This window comes from Octodon degus, unplaced genomic scaffold (genome assembly GCF_000260255.1).
Source record: "Octodon degus isolate 3935 unplaced genomic scaffold, OctDeg1.0 scaffold00039, whole genome shotgun sequence".
In the NCBI taxonomy this organism is placed as follows: Eukaryota; Metazoa; Chordata; class Mammalia; order Rodentia; family Octodontidae; genus Octodon; species Octodon degus.
Window position 1 is genome coordinate 13,423,249 of NW_004524615.1, and position 16,785 is coordinate 13,440,033.

Sequence of the window (16,785 nt, forward strand, 5' to 3'; positions counted from 1 at the left end):
TAGCACACAGGAGGCACCTCGAGGAGTCGAGTTCACAGAACTCTTTTCCTTCTTGGTGTCCTCCTGTGTTTGCACCACAAAAACTCACCAGATAAGAAAGCAAAAACCAATGTGGAGATGGTTGTTGTTTTTATTTTTATTCATTTTTTCTTAAAGAGAGGAAAAGGTAGACTCCTCCAAAAATGTTTTCCACAGTGCAAACTCCGGGAAAAGCCACATATATATGTATGCATCCATGCACATATAGACACGAATCACGAGCACACACACACACACACACACACACACACACATATATATATATATATATATATATATATATATATATATATGATGCATATATGCACACCTCTACTGTGTGCATCTTCACTCATGCACACAGACATTAATCCTACCCTTAAATGCACGCATGCACCAAGAGACATAACTCCTGCGCAGAACTGACCATGTGGCCCACTTCTGCTTGCCCGGACAAAGTAACTCGTGTATAGTGTTTTCCACAGCCTGGTCCAGGACCAGCAAGCAGCATCACCCTTAGACTTATTTAAAATGCACATTCTCAGCCCCAGTCCTAATTACCGAGTCAATGGTTGGGGGCGGGGCCTTGAGCCCCCCCAGGTGGCCTGTGACCCGCCCCAGGTACCTCCCAGCTCCGCAGGCAAAGAACACCTGCGTCCTGCCGGGACTCAAGCGCCTCGATCTCTGCTCCCTGCCCACCGCCACCTCCGAGGGTGGAGCTGGCCAGCCCCGCCTCGCACACCTCCAGCTGCCCAGGTAGCTCGCTGGGCAGGGCCTGGAAACAAAGTCAGAGCAGCTGACGGACTCCTGGCATTCGCCCGAGCCCTCGAAGCAGCCACCATGGGTACGTGCGCCGGTCGGGGTCGCGGGTGAGCGGGAGGCGGACTGTCTGTTCCGCTGCTGGGCGGATGGGGGTATGCCTGGCTTTAAAAAGTCGGAGCTCGGCGGGGCAGCCGGGTTGTGGTCTCTGGCTCCCGCGTCTCTGGTCCCCGTGGTCCCCAAGCGGCTAGCGTCGGCGCTGGGGCCCGAGGGCGGGCACCGTGGCTAAGGGAACCACGACCTCTCGCAGGTCCGTCGGGTCCCCGGGGTTGCGAGTGCGATGTCCTGCCGCGTCTCTCTTGGCTTCTGTGGTGCGGCGGCCAGTGCCCCGAGGCCCCCCAGCTCGGCCGCTGGGAGCAAAACCCGACCCGCCCTGCTGTCGGGAGCTCCCCCTCCCTCCTGAGCCTCCCGCGCCGCTGTGCCCTTGAGGTTGAGGTTGGACGGAGCTGGCAGGCGACGGCAGCAGGCACAATGCGGGTGACTGCCGGCCAAGCCTCCGAGTCTGTCCCGTGGGCACCTGTGGCTGCCTTCTAGCTCCCCTACTGCGGAGGCCACCTCTGGAGCTCCAGAGGATCCCCGTGCAAGGGAGGTTGGGACCCGCTCCCCCCTCTCCAGGTTCTGCCGCTGCTCCAGCGCTTTGGGGAGTGGAGTAGCAACAGAAGGGCTAGGAGGCCGCTTGGCTCAGGTCGCCAAGGGGAGGTCAGCCCAGCCCTCTTCTCCCTCCTGATGGCGCGGTGGGTCACAGACTCGATGTCGGGCCCTGGCAGAGCTGACTCCTGCTCTCAGGCAATGTGGCCACACGGTGCAGGGAAGGGACTCAGCCTGCCCGCCTCCTCTTCCAGTCTCTTCCCTTGCTGTGCTATGTTCTGCCCCAATGAAGTAGGCTTGCCAGGGGTCTCACTTCCTGAGGCACAGCCGGCATAGAGCTTTGCAGGTAGGAGCAGGGAGTAGTCCCCACGTTGGAGGTTCCCTGTGGCAGCGTATACTTGCTCTGAAAGATGCTTGAAGCACCACCTTGGGTGGCGACCGTCAGTTGTGAACCAGCTCAGCTTCGCAGATGCCCCTAAATGTCTCTGCTTCACTGTGCAGCCTTCCTGTCAGCTGCTTTGAAGTACTTGTGTTGGGCCTCAGATACCAAATGCCTAAAAAGTATCTGTGTTCAGTTAGAAACCAGAGTCATGTTCAGCACTCATAAAAGCTCAAATCAGGATAGATGTCCAAGGGAGCAGCTCTTTTATTGAGAAATGAATATAAAGTTGGCTTTGGAAGTGTAGTTCTAAAGAAATAGATGCTTTCTGGTTTGCAAATGGGTCCTTGAGTGAATCTAAGTTTTGGCAACTGAGATTGGTAGAGCATGTGAGAAGCAACAGTATATTCAGGTGCCGTCTGATTTTTATTAAATCAACTTTTTGATATCAAGGGTAAATGGCAAGATCTAGTTTTAAAAGTATTTTTAAGAAAGAAAGTTGTGGACTCACCCTCTTGAGAACAGATCTTTGGTGCTTAAATTATGCCAACACATTATGCTGGGTGAAGTGACACTTGGATTGCTTTGGCAAATATGGCGAAAGAGCAAGAAAGAGTGCTTAGAAATACCTGAGCCTTGTACTGCTGGCTTGGGCACAGTGCGCTTGGAGCCAAAGCTCACGTGGGATGATTTCACTATCTCTGGGAATGGAGGGACAGAGGCTATGACAGGAAAGTGGAGGCACTCGGAACTGATCCTCAGTGACATTCACTCCACCTCAGCATAAGTGATAAGAACGCAGCAATAAAGGATGACTCCTGCTTGGGATGTGGAGGCACAGCTATACCTGGCTTCAGGATTGGGCTGGGATCTGAACTGCATCCCTATTTAAAGCAGGGTCAAGGGCCGGTGAAATAGCTCAGCAGACTAAGCACCTGCTTAGGCAAGCACAGGGACCAGAGTTCGATCCCCAGTGACACATGCTGCACCAGCCTCACCCCCGGGGCATACTGAGCTGGCCACCCTGACCAGGCATGGTGGCGCATACCTATAATCCCAGCGCTGAGGCTGAAAATAGGAGGATCACTAGGAGGAGTCCAAGACCTTGTACAAAATACATAAAAATAATAAAAATCAAAAAATAAAGCAGGATCAGTCACTTCTTCTGCAAAAGCCAGGTCGCAGGTGCTGTGGCTTTGCAGGCCGCAAGTCCCCGTGGCACCTTCCTAGCTCACTCCTGGGAGTGTGGAGGCAGCCACTGACCATGTGTAAACACCTGGGCAGAGCTGTTCCAATAATACTTCATGGGCACTGATGGTCAAATTTTATGTCATTTTCACAGACTCTAGAAGTCTTTAAAGTTTCTTCCAGTCATTTAAAGGTGAAAATCAGAACTAAGCATGGTGATGTTCACCTGTAATTCCAGCACTGAGGAGGCTAAGGCAGGAGGATTGCCTCAAGTTTGAGGCCAGCCCGGACTATTATAGTGAGTTCGAGGATAGGCTGAACGGTATAGCAAGACCCTGTCTTTAAAAAAAAATTAAATAAATAAAAATAAAATAGAAATGAAAATCCATTGTGTGAGCCACACAGTGACAGGTGGTAGTCTGCGGGCCCTTGCCTTAAACTCCTGTCTCTGCGCACGTGAGTGGGCAGTGAAGGGAGAGACAGCAGGCTGTGTTGCTGGGCTAGACTGGTTGGGTAAGATCTCAGCAGGCAGAGAACTCAGAGCTTGGAAGAAGCCCCAGGAGGCGGTAGCAGCGCTCCAGGCCGCTGTACACTGGGAACAGTTTGCTGAGGGCTTACTCTCCTCCCAACTCCATTATCCAAAATGTATCAAGACTCCAAGGCCTCTGAGTTCTTTGACACACTCATTGCCCTGGTGGAGGACACTTTGTCCTGCGCTTGTTTTCTAGATCTCAGCCTTGACACTGGCCTTGGCTAGGTTTCTGGTGATTTTTTCCAACTGTGCTTTCTGCTTGAGTTTAAAATGATGAACTGGCCTCAAAAGTGCCTCATACCCAGCCACCTAAAGTCCTTCCACATTTTTCCCTCTCCCTCGGAGCTCTTGGGTCAACCAAAGAGCAGTCCAACTGCAGAGAGGCTGGGATCCTGCTGCAAACTGAAGGGGGTCTTTGGCACATGGCCTTTAGGAAGCCCTCTACATCCCAGCCGGCAGCAGGAGACGGATCTAACCCTGGCATCTTTGCACTGACAGTGGTGGCCCCAGTACACTAGGCCAGTGGTTCTCAAACTGGAGCATACACCAGGCTCAGCTTGGTGAGCGTCTGTTCTCACAGTTACCTCCCCACCCACTGAGCCTGTGGCTTAGGACTCAGTGCAGCCCAAGATGGATATTTGGACAAGAACCCAGGATGTTCACACTGCTGGTCCCAGGACCACACTTTGAAGACCATGGCTCAGCATGACTCAAGACACAGGGCTCTGTGTTGGACCCTTGCCCACTAGTACAACATGGCCCTGGCTTGTCCCCATGGGCCCATGTCCATGGCAATGAAGCTTTGGCTACATTCCTGGCTCGAGTTGAAAATTAGCCTCTAGGTGCTGTCTTAGGAGTCTAGATTGAGTGTAAGTGGGAGTGATATGCAGTCCAGCCAGGACTGGCGGAGTGGCCTGAATCGCCTCTTTTTGTAGGTTTTATTTCCCATATATCATGTAAAATAATCCTGCCTAGGAGAAACTAAAATCTCGTTCCCACCCCACTTCTGTGTTGTAATTGAGGTAAATAGGACCTGTGAAAACAGCAGGGAGAAGTCATGTGGCAAAGTTGGAGGATTTGCTGATAGGTTTTCAATGGTGTTGTGGCAGAGAAATAGAAGGAAAAAGGAAAGAGGCTTTATTATTATTTGAGGACACGGAGAGAATCTGGGGAAGATAAGGGATTCTCTGAGTTGGAACAAAGGGAGGCTGAGGCTTTTATCAGGGGTGGAGTTTGAGGGGGATGTTTAGATATACCTGAGGAACTGGTTGGGGTCTTCCCTAAGGCAGCAGGAAAGGTGAAAGGAAACTGCACCCTGCGCTGAGTTGGAGAAGCAGGGAGGTGATCTCAGGGAAGATAAGCTGTTGATTTAAGGGCTTCAGCCATATTAGATGACCACCACAGTGATTCAGCAGTTCACACCAGGGCCAGTGCCCGTCATTTGCTGCCTTCATGCTAAATCTTCACTTCATCCTCCACATCTCTACAGCAGCTCCTCAGTAGAACAAGCTGACTTTTCTGCTTAGTCTGGTTTTTTAATAAGTAGTTTTCCTTTTGCCTTTTGGGTTACCACTGCCATCCCATGAAGAGCAGAGAGCAACCAATCAAAGTCATTATTGATGAAGCCAGCTCAGGGGAACTTCCCTGACAGAAGGGCTGCCACTTGTTCAGGGAGATGCTGTGGAACCATGGAACCGCACACAGGCTGGGACTTCCCACGCCACTGTGCCCCTTTGTCTCCTTGCGCACAGTTGCAGCTGTGTCCTGTCCCTGGTAGGAAAGAAAGTGGGTAGATGTCCCAGATGAGCTGACAAGCAAGGAAAAACAAGGGCGAGGTTGGAGAAGCATCTCCACGTTCCTCTGTGGTGACAGGGAAAAGAATAAGAGCAGCATTATCAGGAGATGAGTGAGGATCGGTGACCTGTAATACTGTGGTTACAACATAAGGAACCTGCTCTCACTGTTCCGTCACTTCATCCCTTGGGTTACAAGCATAGCTGCCATCTGCAGGCGGCACAGTTAGAAGGGCAGCACAGCGGTAGGGCAGTGCCACCACGGGAGAGAGAAGGGGCAGGGTTTTCCCCAGAGCCTGAAGGAGGAGGAAGTCTAGTTCTGCCCAGCTTGGGTCCTGCAAGACTGGGACTGGCAGGGACGCCACAGGGCTGTGGAGAGGAGCTTTGCATTAGGAATAACGTTAAGCCATCCAGTTACCCACACATATGCGATGTGTGGCAGTGAGCACCGTGCCCATAGGAAAGTTTTGTTTTAAGAATCAATATAAGGGGCGGGCCAGATAGCTCAGCGGACTAAAGCATCTGCTTAGGCTGACACAGGGACTGGGGTTCAATCCCCAGGGTGCCGTGCCAGCCCTGGCCCCAGGGCATGTGGAGACATTGATTGAGACTGGGCGTGGTGGCGCAGGCCTGTAATCTCTGCGCTCGGGAGGCTGAGAACAGGAGAATCACTACGAGTCCGATCTACTTAGTGAGGCCCTGTAGACCCTGTAGGCCTTGTACCAAATACATTTTTTTAAAAAAGAGTCAATATAAGAAAGACTAGAAAATTCACAGAATGTACACGGATAAGGGGGCCTCTTAAAAGTTCTCAAATCAAAGCGTTTAGCATTTCTGTATTCTGCCTGGGGTAGCCAGATTGTATTATGAGCTCAAGAGGATCTACCCAGGCACGGTTCCGAGGCCACGCCCTCTGAAGGCCCTCAGGGGCCATCTGTTCCTGGCCTTTCTCTTACCTCCTGGTGACACGTTTGGGGTGTTAGTGGGGAAACGAACCATCGAGCCCTGTCCTAGTTGTTTTCTCATTGCTAAAGCACAGTACCTGACAGTATCACTCACGACTCTCAGGAGGGAAGGTTTATTTGGCTCACGGGTGGTAGGGTTTCAGTCCATGGTGGGCTGACTCCGGGCCAGGGTGGCATGGCAGAGGGGCCTGGCAGAGGACAAACAGCGCGAGGCATCGTGGCAGAAGCAGGGACAGGGTTCAGGGGAGGAGGAAAGAGAGAGACCCTTCCAGGCCACACCCCAGGGACCCACCCCGTGCAAACAGGCTCCACCTCCCAACCCATGACTAATCCATCTCTGAGTATTACACCTGTGAGTCAGGCTCCTCCCTAAAGCGCCTCCTAGGAGTGCATGAGGCTTTGGGGGGACATCTAGACATAAACCGTAACAAACGTAAAGACACAGACTCTCATGGTGTATTAGTTTCCTGTGGCTGTTGTAACAAGAGTACCCCAGCTGGGTGTTATAAAATGCCAGAGATGCATTCTGTGGCGGGGTCAGGCTGCAAGCCCAGCCCCAAGGTGTCAGCGGGGCCACGCCCTCTGAAGGCCCTCAGGGGCCATCTGCTCCTGGCCTTTCTCTTAGCCCCTGGTGGCACCAGCCCCCTTGGCATCCCTTGGCTCACAGTCACAGCTCTCCGGTGTCTTCCTCTGTTGTCATGGGGCCCCCTTTGCCTGTGTGTTTGTGTCGGTGTCTCTTCTCCCTTGTGAAGGACACAACTCCCCTTGGATGAAGCTCACCTGACTGCAGTCTGACCTCACTCACCTTAGCTCCTTGCATCTGTTTCTTCACTGTTTCCAAATTAAGTCTCACCTGCCATTTGGGGAAAGACATGACTTGGGGGGCAACACTATCTAGCCCCTCACACGGTACAGAGAGCACGTTCTCTCTGAAACATGCACCTCACCTACATCTGATTTAGGTGCACTATCCTGGGCATGCGTGTAAGGATGACTCTGTCCTTGGCCTAGCTGCTTCATTTGGTGGCCTACATTTGGTGACTCCCCACACAGGGTGGGGGGACTTTTTGGTTTTAGCACCAAATAATTATTTTAAAAATGGACTCAATAACAAAAGCGGTACACAGAAAGCACAGTCTGTCTATAAAGATGAAACCTTTGAAGTAAAGTAACATAATAAACACAGGTAATTTATCTAAAATCCTAACAATCATCGTAGGACCGGCTAAATAGCTCAGCGGATTAAAGTACCTGCAAGTAGGCACAGGAGCCGGGGGTACGATCCCTGGGCCTGCTGTGCTGGTCCATCCTCCAGGACATGCTGAGACAGGGATTTAGACTGGGCGTGGTGGTGCGCGCCTGTAATCCCAGCACTTGGGAGGCTGTAAACAGGAGAATCACTACAAGTCCAATCTACTAGTGAGACCCTGAACACCCTATGGACCCTTCCCTAAAATATAGAAAACAAACAAACAAACAACCATGCTTTGTTGATACTGTGCTTTGATAAAATTCTTAGGCAATTGTGACTACTCATAGTGCTTCATCTTTTATATCCTCTTTTTCTAATACAGCTGTCTCTCAGTGCTTATTCACTCCAAAATTACAGGAAAAAACTAAACAAGTAGGCCAACTAATATTTTCATGGAGAATTATTAGACAATAGCTAATTAAAGTTAAAATACACATAGTATTTTACTATCATTCTCCTCTAGAACTTTCTTGTGTTTTCTATTATCAATGGGGAAAACATTTTGCATCCCATGCATAGACTTGTAGCCTAACTTTATGCTTATTGTGATTATGAAGTATTTTTCTAGCCATGATTTATCATGTAAGAGCAAAGTCTTTGGGTATAGAAATTAGAGTCTCTAAACTAGAGTCTCTAGTTTAATGGTCTCCCAAACAATTCTCCCCTCAAAGACTAGAAAGTTAGGGCCAACGAGATAGCTCAGTGGACTAAGCACCTGCTTCGGCAAGCACAGGGACTGGGGTCCGACCCCTGGTCCTGCATGCCATTCCGGCCCTGGCCCTGGGGCATGCTGAGCCAGCATGACAGTGCACACCTGTAATCCCAGTGCATAGGAGGCTGAAAATAGGAGGATCACTGAGTAGTGAGATCAAATACATAAAAATAAAAAAAGAATAGAAAGTTGATTCCTTTTTATTCAGCAACACTTAGTACACTTTTCTCCTGTGACAACATATAAGCTCATGTTGTACGCTGCTGCAGGACAGATCCTGCATACACAACACGATGCTAGTGCGCTAGTGTCTGCACAGTGCAGGCAGCTTGACAGGAGGAGGTATAGGTGCTTTCGATCATGATCTTCCCTGCCTCCCGCTAGGGGATCCTCCAAGGAAAGGGAGTCAGCCCAGCTCTAAGTCCTGCTCCTCTAGGTAGAGAAACTAACCTGGAGAGCAAGGGTTACTGTTCTAGCCCCCAGGAAATCCTCTCGCCTGAGCACCTGTTCACCGCCCAGGCTTGGACAGAACTTTGGACTATCATCTGGACCTTTCTGTTCGCTACATATTAACTCGGGGGTACTCCTGTCTGGCTGACCACTCCCTGTACATGAGCAGCTTGGGACAAAGCAATCTAAGCACATCCAAATGTGCTCAGAGCCTGGAGCCCACAGGGACCGTGTTCTTTCAAATCAGAATGAATGGGAGAGGTGCTCAGAGATTCATGGCTGTGATTATGGGAAGATGCTAAGAGTCCTACATTTATAAAGCCATCAGAAAATGGCCATTGCAGCCTCCCTAAACCTATAATTTACTGGAATAACATATAGAAAACTTTTTAAAGGGCAGAAGGATATCTGTAACCTAAAGCAATACTACACTGGGGTAAATTGTGTGTCTCCAAAATGGATATGTTGAAGCCCAAGCTCCTCAGAATGCGACCTATTTTGGGAATGGGGTTGTTACAAATGCACTTGGTCAACAGAAGGCCATAGTAGAGTACGATGCACTATAGTCCAGTATGACCAGGAGCCTTAATACGGAAAAAAGAAAAGGGAAATGTGGAGGCTGGGCTTGGTGGCACAAGCTTGTCTCACACTTGGAAGGCTGCAGCAAAATGACCACCACAAGTCCAGGCCCAGTGTGGGCTACATAATGAGTTCAGGGCCAACGAGGGAATGCCAGACATGGCTGACCGATACCAGGAGCCAGGGGAGAGGCGGGGGACAGATTCTTCCTCCCCACCAGAGGGAAAGGAACCTGCTGATCTCAGACTTTGAGTCAGTAAGTCTGCATCGTCTGAAGCCACCCAGTTTGAGGTATTTTGTGTAGCAGCTCTAGAAGACGAAGACAGTGACCAACAGCTGCCCCCGAAGCCTGAGCAGCAGACCCCCACGTTGAAGACAGCGGTGTTTTAACCACAAGACAAAGCCAGGCCAGGCTGATGGAAGAAGCAGCTTGTTTCTCCCACACATGGCACAGGAAGAGTGGCCAAGGTGCAGCTCCCAAGTCCCTGCTCCCTACACGGAGGACCCTGGAAATGAGTAGAGTCAGAACCAGTGGGGCTGAGGAAGTCACTTCCTCGTTTACATTTACATTTAAAGAGGGTCATCCAGGGTGATCTGCCTTCCACTTTACTAAGAGAGGTAGAAAGTAAGATAACCAAAGCTCGGGAGATTGCCCATGTGCCAGGCAAGCGCTCACGCTGTTGGATCTCCCACCAGTCAGCGGGATTGAGCCTATGCACACGTGCCACCGTGGGCTGTTTGTATCATTGCCTGCTTAAGAGGTTCGCCATCGTTGGCCTAGGCCGACCTTCTGGCCATCTTTGCCCTACCCCTATCTCAGTACAGTTTCATAAACATGCACTACATGTCATAAATATAATTAATGCTAGATTAAATTCTGGAACAAGCCCCTCAGATGATGCGGCACCTGTCAATCACACCTAGAGATTCAGTTGAAGCCGCCTAAGACAGATGCCCCTGGACTTTAAATTCCAGCAGCATAATTTATCTAGCCTTATCTTTGCTCCTATCACTGCTTTCATGTGTTTTGACCTGTGTGTAATTTTTCTGTCACCCCAGCCCCCTTCTCTGTCTGTGCCCTGATGGTGGCATGAACTTACTCTTCCCAACTTGTCCTGGTCTTCAATAAATGTAGCTGCTTCATGCCTACTATTGGTTATATGCTTGGCAATTCTTTCTTCATCATATACAAAAACCTAGACTATTACTGGCCCATTCCACAGTGTGATAAATCACGAGCTGAAGACTGTGGTACAAGTTCTGAGGTTCCCTGTTGGTGAGGAGGCCACGGCATGTGGCAGCTAAGTGGCTTCATGGCTTCATGTTCTACGCTTTCTGGACAGAGTCCCCCGCTTGATGCCTCCTGACCAGGACTCAGAGACAAAGGGATGGAGTGTCCCACACCTCATCCCCTCATGTGGCAGGAGCACAGATGCCTGAAGATCGTGGAGCAGTTGCCATCAAGCCTTTGTCTGGTGGTCTCTGTGGTACACTCCAGGTCCCTGGGCTGAGGCAGTACTGTCAGGGAAGTCCCTTCCTCCCTTGGTGCTGGGTTTTCCCTCTCTATAGTAGCTCCTGGCTGTTGGGGGCCAGGTGACGTCTTCTCCGAGGACTGATGACTGCACTTCCTCGCTTTGCACAGTGGTGCGGCGAGAACAGCCCTCTTGCTGGACAGGGCGTCCTGGAGACCATGCACCAGCGTGCTGTGTTTGTTAGTCATTCGTCAGTGTAGCTGAGAAATCATAGATTCCTCATGGAGAAGGCGGCTGTGGGAAGGACAGTGTCTCCATGAAGGGCAGCCAAAGCACGACTGTAAGTGTGTGGGTTGAGTTGCCCCAAAGGTCCCAGCGGAGGGAGTCAGCCCCCGCCCCGATGCCAAGAGCACAGTCCCCCAGTGGGGCAGACTTCTTGCCAGGACCAAGTCCTGTTCACTTGCTGAGCCCAAAATCACATTTTTGTCCCTCCCCAAAAGGTCACATTTTCCTAATGCATTCAGAAACGCCATGTGACCTGAGGCTGGGAAAGGGGGCAGAACATTTAAATTTAAGGAAAAAAAAATGTCAACAGCCTCCACAAGGGCTACCCCACAAAAAACACTTGGGTCACAGATGTGGAGCTTTGTCTTGAAACCAAACTGACCAGGAGGGTGGAAGAAGCCATTGAAGGAAGGCGAAAGGCTTTTCATTACTTGATCAAAGTTTATCTGTTCTGGAAAATAATCAAATTGAGTGCATGACATCAGGCCTCATGCTCTTCCGACGCCCTCACTCCAGCAGGCACAGCAGAGCCTGCTGCATGTCCCCAGAGGCTCTTTGGAAGTGGCACACATTTCATTTTCTTTTAAAAAAGAGATGGGGGAGCCGTTGAGATAGCTCAGTGGACTAAGCACCTGCTTAGGCAATGGCACAGACTGGGGCTCGATCCCCAGCTGTAATCCCAGTGCTGGGGAGGCTGAAAACAGGAGGATAACTACAAAACCAAGCTGTGTAGTGAGACCCTGTACCAAATACACTGACAGAGAGAGAGAGAGAGAGAGAGAGAGAGAGAGAGAGAGAGAGATCATATGAGTACATGAGATGCTGACAGTTTTCAGAAGTAAGATCAACTTGCAGTATCATAGGCTATTGTAGAGACTGCAGAGAGTGGAGAAAAGGAAAAATCGGGGAGCCCAGGAGAGGGGTTGCCATGCTGAGGGACAGCAGCAGAGCATGTGGAGTGGTGGCCCAGTGCACAGCAAGATATGGGGACTCATCCTGTGCCTGGGCTGCAGGAGGAGGGGGAGGGACCAGAAGCAGTGGGCAGCAGCCTCTTACTTCCCATGGGGAGCAGCCTGCCATGAGGCTTGGGAACAGTGTCCCTATCTGGGGACACTCCATGCATATGGGGGCAGTAGTCAGAGAAGGGCAGACATCTGCTTGTCCTGGCTGAGCTGGCAAATGATGTGCCCGAGCCAGGCAAGTGGCCACCACCATCTGCGCAGCACCTGCTACAGGCCTGCGTCTTCCTGGGGCTCTACCAGTACTGGGGCCGTGGGATCTTAGGGCCCCGAGATCCCCAGCCTTGCTTGCTAGACTTGTCCACATGGAAAGCGGCTCAGTTGAAATGTACTCCTTGCTGCAGGGGCACATGCTAGAGAAAGCTGGCTTTCTTTGGTCTCTGGAATGCTCAAGGCTTCCCAGGGGGATATCATCAGGCCCTTCTGCTTTGGGTCACCATGAGTGACCCTGAAAGGGGGCTGCTTCTTCTTTGAAGACTACCTCTCCAACTGCCAGGGCGCCCACAGTTAATTTTTGACCAGTTTTAACTCAGTCCATTCAGAATATCCATCCATAGTTGGTGGGGTGAAAAAACTACCCATGAATAACTAATAACCCTCATCGTATTCATTTGATTCAATGTTGTTATAACCAGCTTGAAAAGATGGTAGCATCTGCGGATGAAGGATGGAGGCCAAGCATTCAGAGCTTTGAAAGAGCCCAGGGCTGGGACAAATGTCTGCGCTCAGGCTCCTCCCCCAGCTTCACAGGGCCCCCTCTTTCCACCTGCTCCGTGCTGGTGTGATACCAAGAATGCTTACACCCTAACTCAGAACCATTCCTGCGCTTCATGATGCCAGGCGGTGCCTCCTGGGGACTCTGCACCTGCTGTGTCAGCTCATTTGTTTGTTTGCTCTGGCTTATGAACCTCTTTGCAGACCAATTTAACAACCTGATAAGGCAGCATCCTCCAGACTCTGTGTATAACCTGTGGAAGGCACAGAGCAAGTGACAGGGCTTGGATCGTGGCAGTCCAACTAAAAAGGCAGGGACCAGGGATGAACTGCACATGCTTAGAAAATTAATAGGAAAAAGGACACCTTAGCTGGGCACAGTGGTACATGCCGGTAATCCCAGCACTGGGGAAGATGAGGGAGGAATATTGCAAATTTGAGTCCTACTTGGACAACTTAGTGAGAACCTGTCTCAAAATAAAAAGGGCTGGGGATGGAGCTGAGCGTACAGGCTCTAAGCTTAATTTTCTGTACCACACACATGCACATAAAGGGCAGGAAAATGGAGCCTTACTTACATGTAAATAGTGATTAAAGACATATGTATAAAATTACAATTTTGAGGGCCGGCAAGATAGCGGACTAAACACCCGCTTAGGCAAGTGCAGGGACTGGGATTTGATCCCCAGCACCACATGCCATGCTGGGCCCGCCTCCAGGCAGGCAGCCACCAAGACTGAGCGTGGCGGTGCACCCCTGTGATCCCAGTGCTGGGGAAGCTGAAAACAAGAGGAACACTACACAAATCTGTGCTGTGAAATGAGACCCTGTACCACATACATTTAAAAAAATAAATAAGTAAATGATTACAGAGTTTGGGGCAAATCCATGTGCGTTCATTTCCTATTACTGCTGGGGCGAAATGCCATCGGTGCAATGACATACAATAGTGCTATCTTACAATCCTGGCGGGCAGAAGCCTGAAGAGAGAGGCTGAGGGAGGAAGATTTCCTTGACTTAGAGATGAGCCTGAACTATGTAGCAAGAGTTTGGCTCAAAAAATGAAAAAAAAAAAAGTCTAGAATATATTTTACATGCCCCCCTTGGAGGCCCAGGGCTGCCAATTTCCTTGGCTGGTGGTGCCAGCAGCAGTAGCAATCGCCCTCAGGCCCTGCCCCATTGTCCTTTGGCTCTTCTGACTCTTGGCAGACACTTGTGGTTATACTGGGTCCACTGAAAAACTCAGGACAAACTCTGCATCTCATCTTACCACATCCACAAAGTCTCTTTCACTGTAGAAGGAAACAAGCCCTCCAGTTCCAGAACTGGGATGTGGACATCTTTGGGGACCACTGTTCTGCCTTCCACTCCAGGGACCTTCAGAAACACGGTCTCTAGAACATCAGGCAGGACTTGCGTCATTCCCTTGGTTAGGCACTCGGCAGTAATGGAAAGTTTTCCCTCTGCCCAGGCGACATTGAGAGTGTCTTGTGTAGACCATTCCTGTCAGCTTCCAAAGTCCAGGTCCTAGAGATGCAGTGTCTATGCCCCGCATGTTCCTGAGGGATGTGCCCATGCGCCACTTGGTGACATTTCAATCAATGACAGGTTGCACGCTCCTCTAAGATTACAGCAGCACCTAGGCCCGTGGTTTGGAGTTGTGCAGGCTCATTCTGTGACATTTGCAGAGCAACGGCACTAACACCTAACACACTTCTCAGAACACATCTCTGACATCAGATGGCTCGTGACCGTACTGATTTCTAGGTAATAAAACATTAGCAACTAAACTAAGTGGTTCAAAATATCAAACAGGCTTTGTACAAACAGGTGAGATGTTCACATTAAAGGAAGGATTTTACCAAGTAGTGGGAACCAGTAGAATATTGTGGGGCTTTTCTTCCTGTTTTATCTGTCTCCATCACACCACCAAGTCAGCAATTGTAGAAATGTATATCATCAAGTTATCTAGACAAAAGAAAGCCAAAATATTTGGTAGGCATAGAATAGCAGCAAGGTATGGCCTTTCTTTGGTGATTGTGCTAACAGGTTGGACTTTAGGCTTGGCCTGATCTGTCCATACATCCAGGTGGCTGAAGAGTGGCTCTGGAAATGTCAGGCCACTCAACTATGCTGAGCGATTTGCTACCAGGATACCAAGTACAAATGCAATTTCACCAAGTAAACAGAATCTTGTCCCCCTTGTGATCTGAGCTCAAGCTGAAGTCTCCCTACAGGCAGGGCTCTACACTTGGTCTTTTGAAGATAGCAATCCAAAGGACACAGGGACATGCAGATAAGGAGCACTGACTACTGCAGCCAGCCAGCCAGAGATAGCTCTGGAGTCTGCAGAAGAGTTTGCAACCTCTGCCCCGCAGCAATCAAAGCTGTTCTGGGGAGGGTGCCTCTTCAGGACACATTGTGCCCTGGGTGATCACTGCGTCCCACGACTCAGATTTCCTCTTCAGGAATTTCCTTTTTCCTCCTTTAGTTCTGGGTGTGATGATCGGTAAGATAAAGTGTAAGCTCCCTCAGGGTTTCGGTCTCTTCTTTGGAAGGCCTATTTATTTTTGAAGTAAATATTATTCAGCAAACAACCAGTGCCAACAACAAAAATCTACTTACTGCTCTGGAGAGAGGCAGTCTTTCCCCCATGGGCCACAATTCTGAAGACCTCTGGAATGGACTAGCTGTGAGGGAACTCCAGCCTTCCCTTCTGCTTTCCATGGATGGCCCACAGCAAGGACGGTGTGGGCCTGTGCATTGATCTCACTCCTGCTTTGCTTTATGATGCAGGGGGAGCCATGTTAGCTGAAGTCTTGGTAGGCAGAACATTGTAGAGTTCTGCTGTGTCCTCAGCAAAACACTGTGTCCTGAAACAGGGCTTCCCTGTGAGCCTGGTTTGTGTGGAGCCTTTAAAAAGCCTGTTTGCCCAGTCAGTCCTTCTATGTCAATGACTGAGACTCCCCGTCTCTGGTCATCAAAGATGGCGGCCGGGAGAGTCCACAGCCCATTAACAACGAGGCGCCACCCTTGAAATGGGAGGGTTTACCTGCAGCAAGGATATGCAGACGAAGGATGGTGATGGAGGGAGATGGAGACTCATACGTGATAGTGCAGGCCTTCCTGTTACCACCATAAGAGGCCTGAAGGGTGGGGGAAAGAAGTTAACAAAACCAAGAGAGCCATGGAACAGGGAAGAGGGCTCTCCTTAAGAGAAGCAGTGACTGCCACATACCAATCTGAGTAGACCTGGCAGTGAGGGTGTCAGGCAAATACTCCAGCTTCTCTCAATCCCCTGTGAGTTAGCCAGGGCCCCCCATTGGCCCAGCCCAGTGGAAACCATGGCACACCATGGGGACATTGATGAGCCCATACAGGTCAGTCTTGAAGGGCTGACAGGTGCTGCTGGGCCTGCAGGGGTGAGTAGGGCAGTATGGCCAGCATCTCAGCCTTGTACACCACAGAGGAGGCAGCTGACTTGGAGACTCATTCACCAAACACTTAATTTCCGCTCTGTGGATGGTGCCATGTGAGGAACTGAGGTTCAGAAGTGGGGCCTCCCCAATTTTGCTATTTCTGGTGATTTGCATTTCTACAAATTCTAAGGTGAGATTGATGCTGCAGGCCCAGGGACCACACTTGGAGAAGCACATGCAGGCAGTGCTGTCCTGCTCCTGACGGTGCCTTGTAGTGACGTCCAGCACTTCCCTGGCTGTGGGAGGAAATCTCTCATTTCCTGATGTGGCCGACTCTGTGGATGCCACAGGTGTCGCGTGCGGCCTTGCCTGCAAGAACGACGCGACCACTGGTTGGTTTTCCGCGCAGCTCTTTATTGTTCTCTTGCATCCGTCTTCTCTCCGTCTTCTCTCTCCCGCGGCCCCTGCTCTTAGCTTATAAGTCCCAGGGCTTCCAACCATGGGGTGCCATGTGTGTACTGCCCATTGGTCCAGGTATGCGGAAGCAATGCATTAGCCCAAGCCTTGGCCATATATGGAGTTGTTTACTCCAGGAGCGCTC

The 16,785-nt window shown here is 50.5% G+C and overlaps 1 protein-coding gene across 1 annotated transcript in view; it reads left to right on the forward strand.

Moving 5' to 3' along the window:
* Positions 1 to 693: 693 nt before the first annotated feature.
* The window catches only part of Slc15a1 (solute carrier family 15 member 1), a 60,236-nt gene continuing 44,144 nt past the window's right edge, over positions 694 to 16,785 (forward strand). The window contains exon 1 of the mRNA XM_012514743.2: positions 694 to 862. Within this exon, the coding sequence (XP_012370197.2) occupies positions 859 to 862 (4 nt within the window). The 5' untranslated portion in view covers positions 694 to 858. The remainder of the gene's footprint in view (positions 863 to 16,785) is intronic.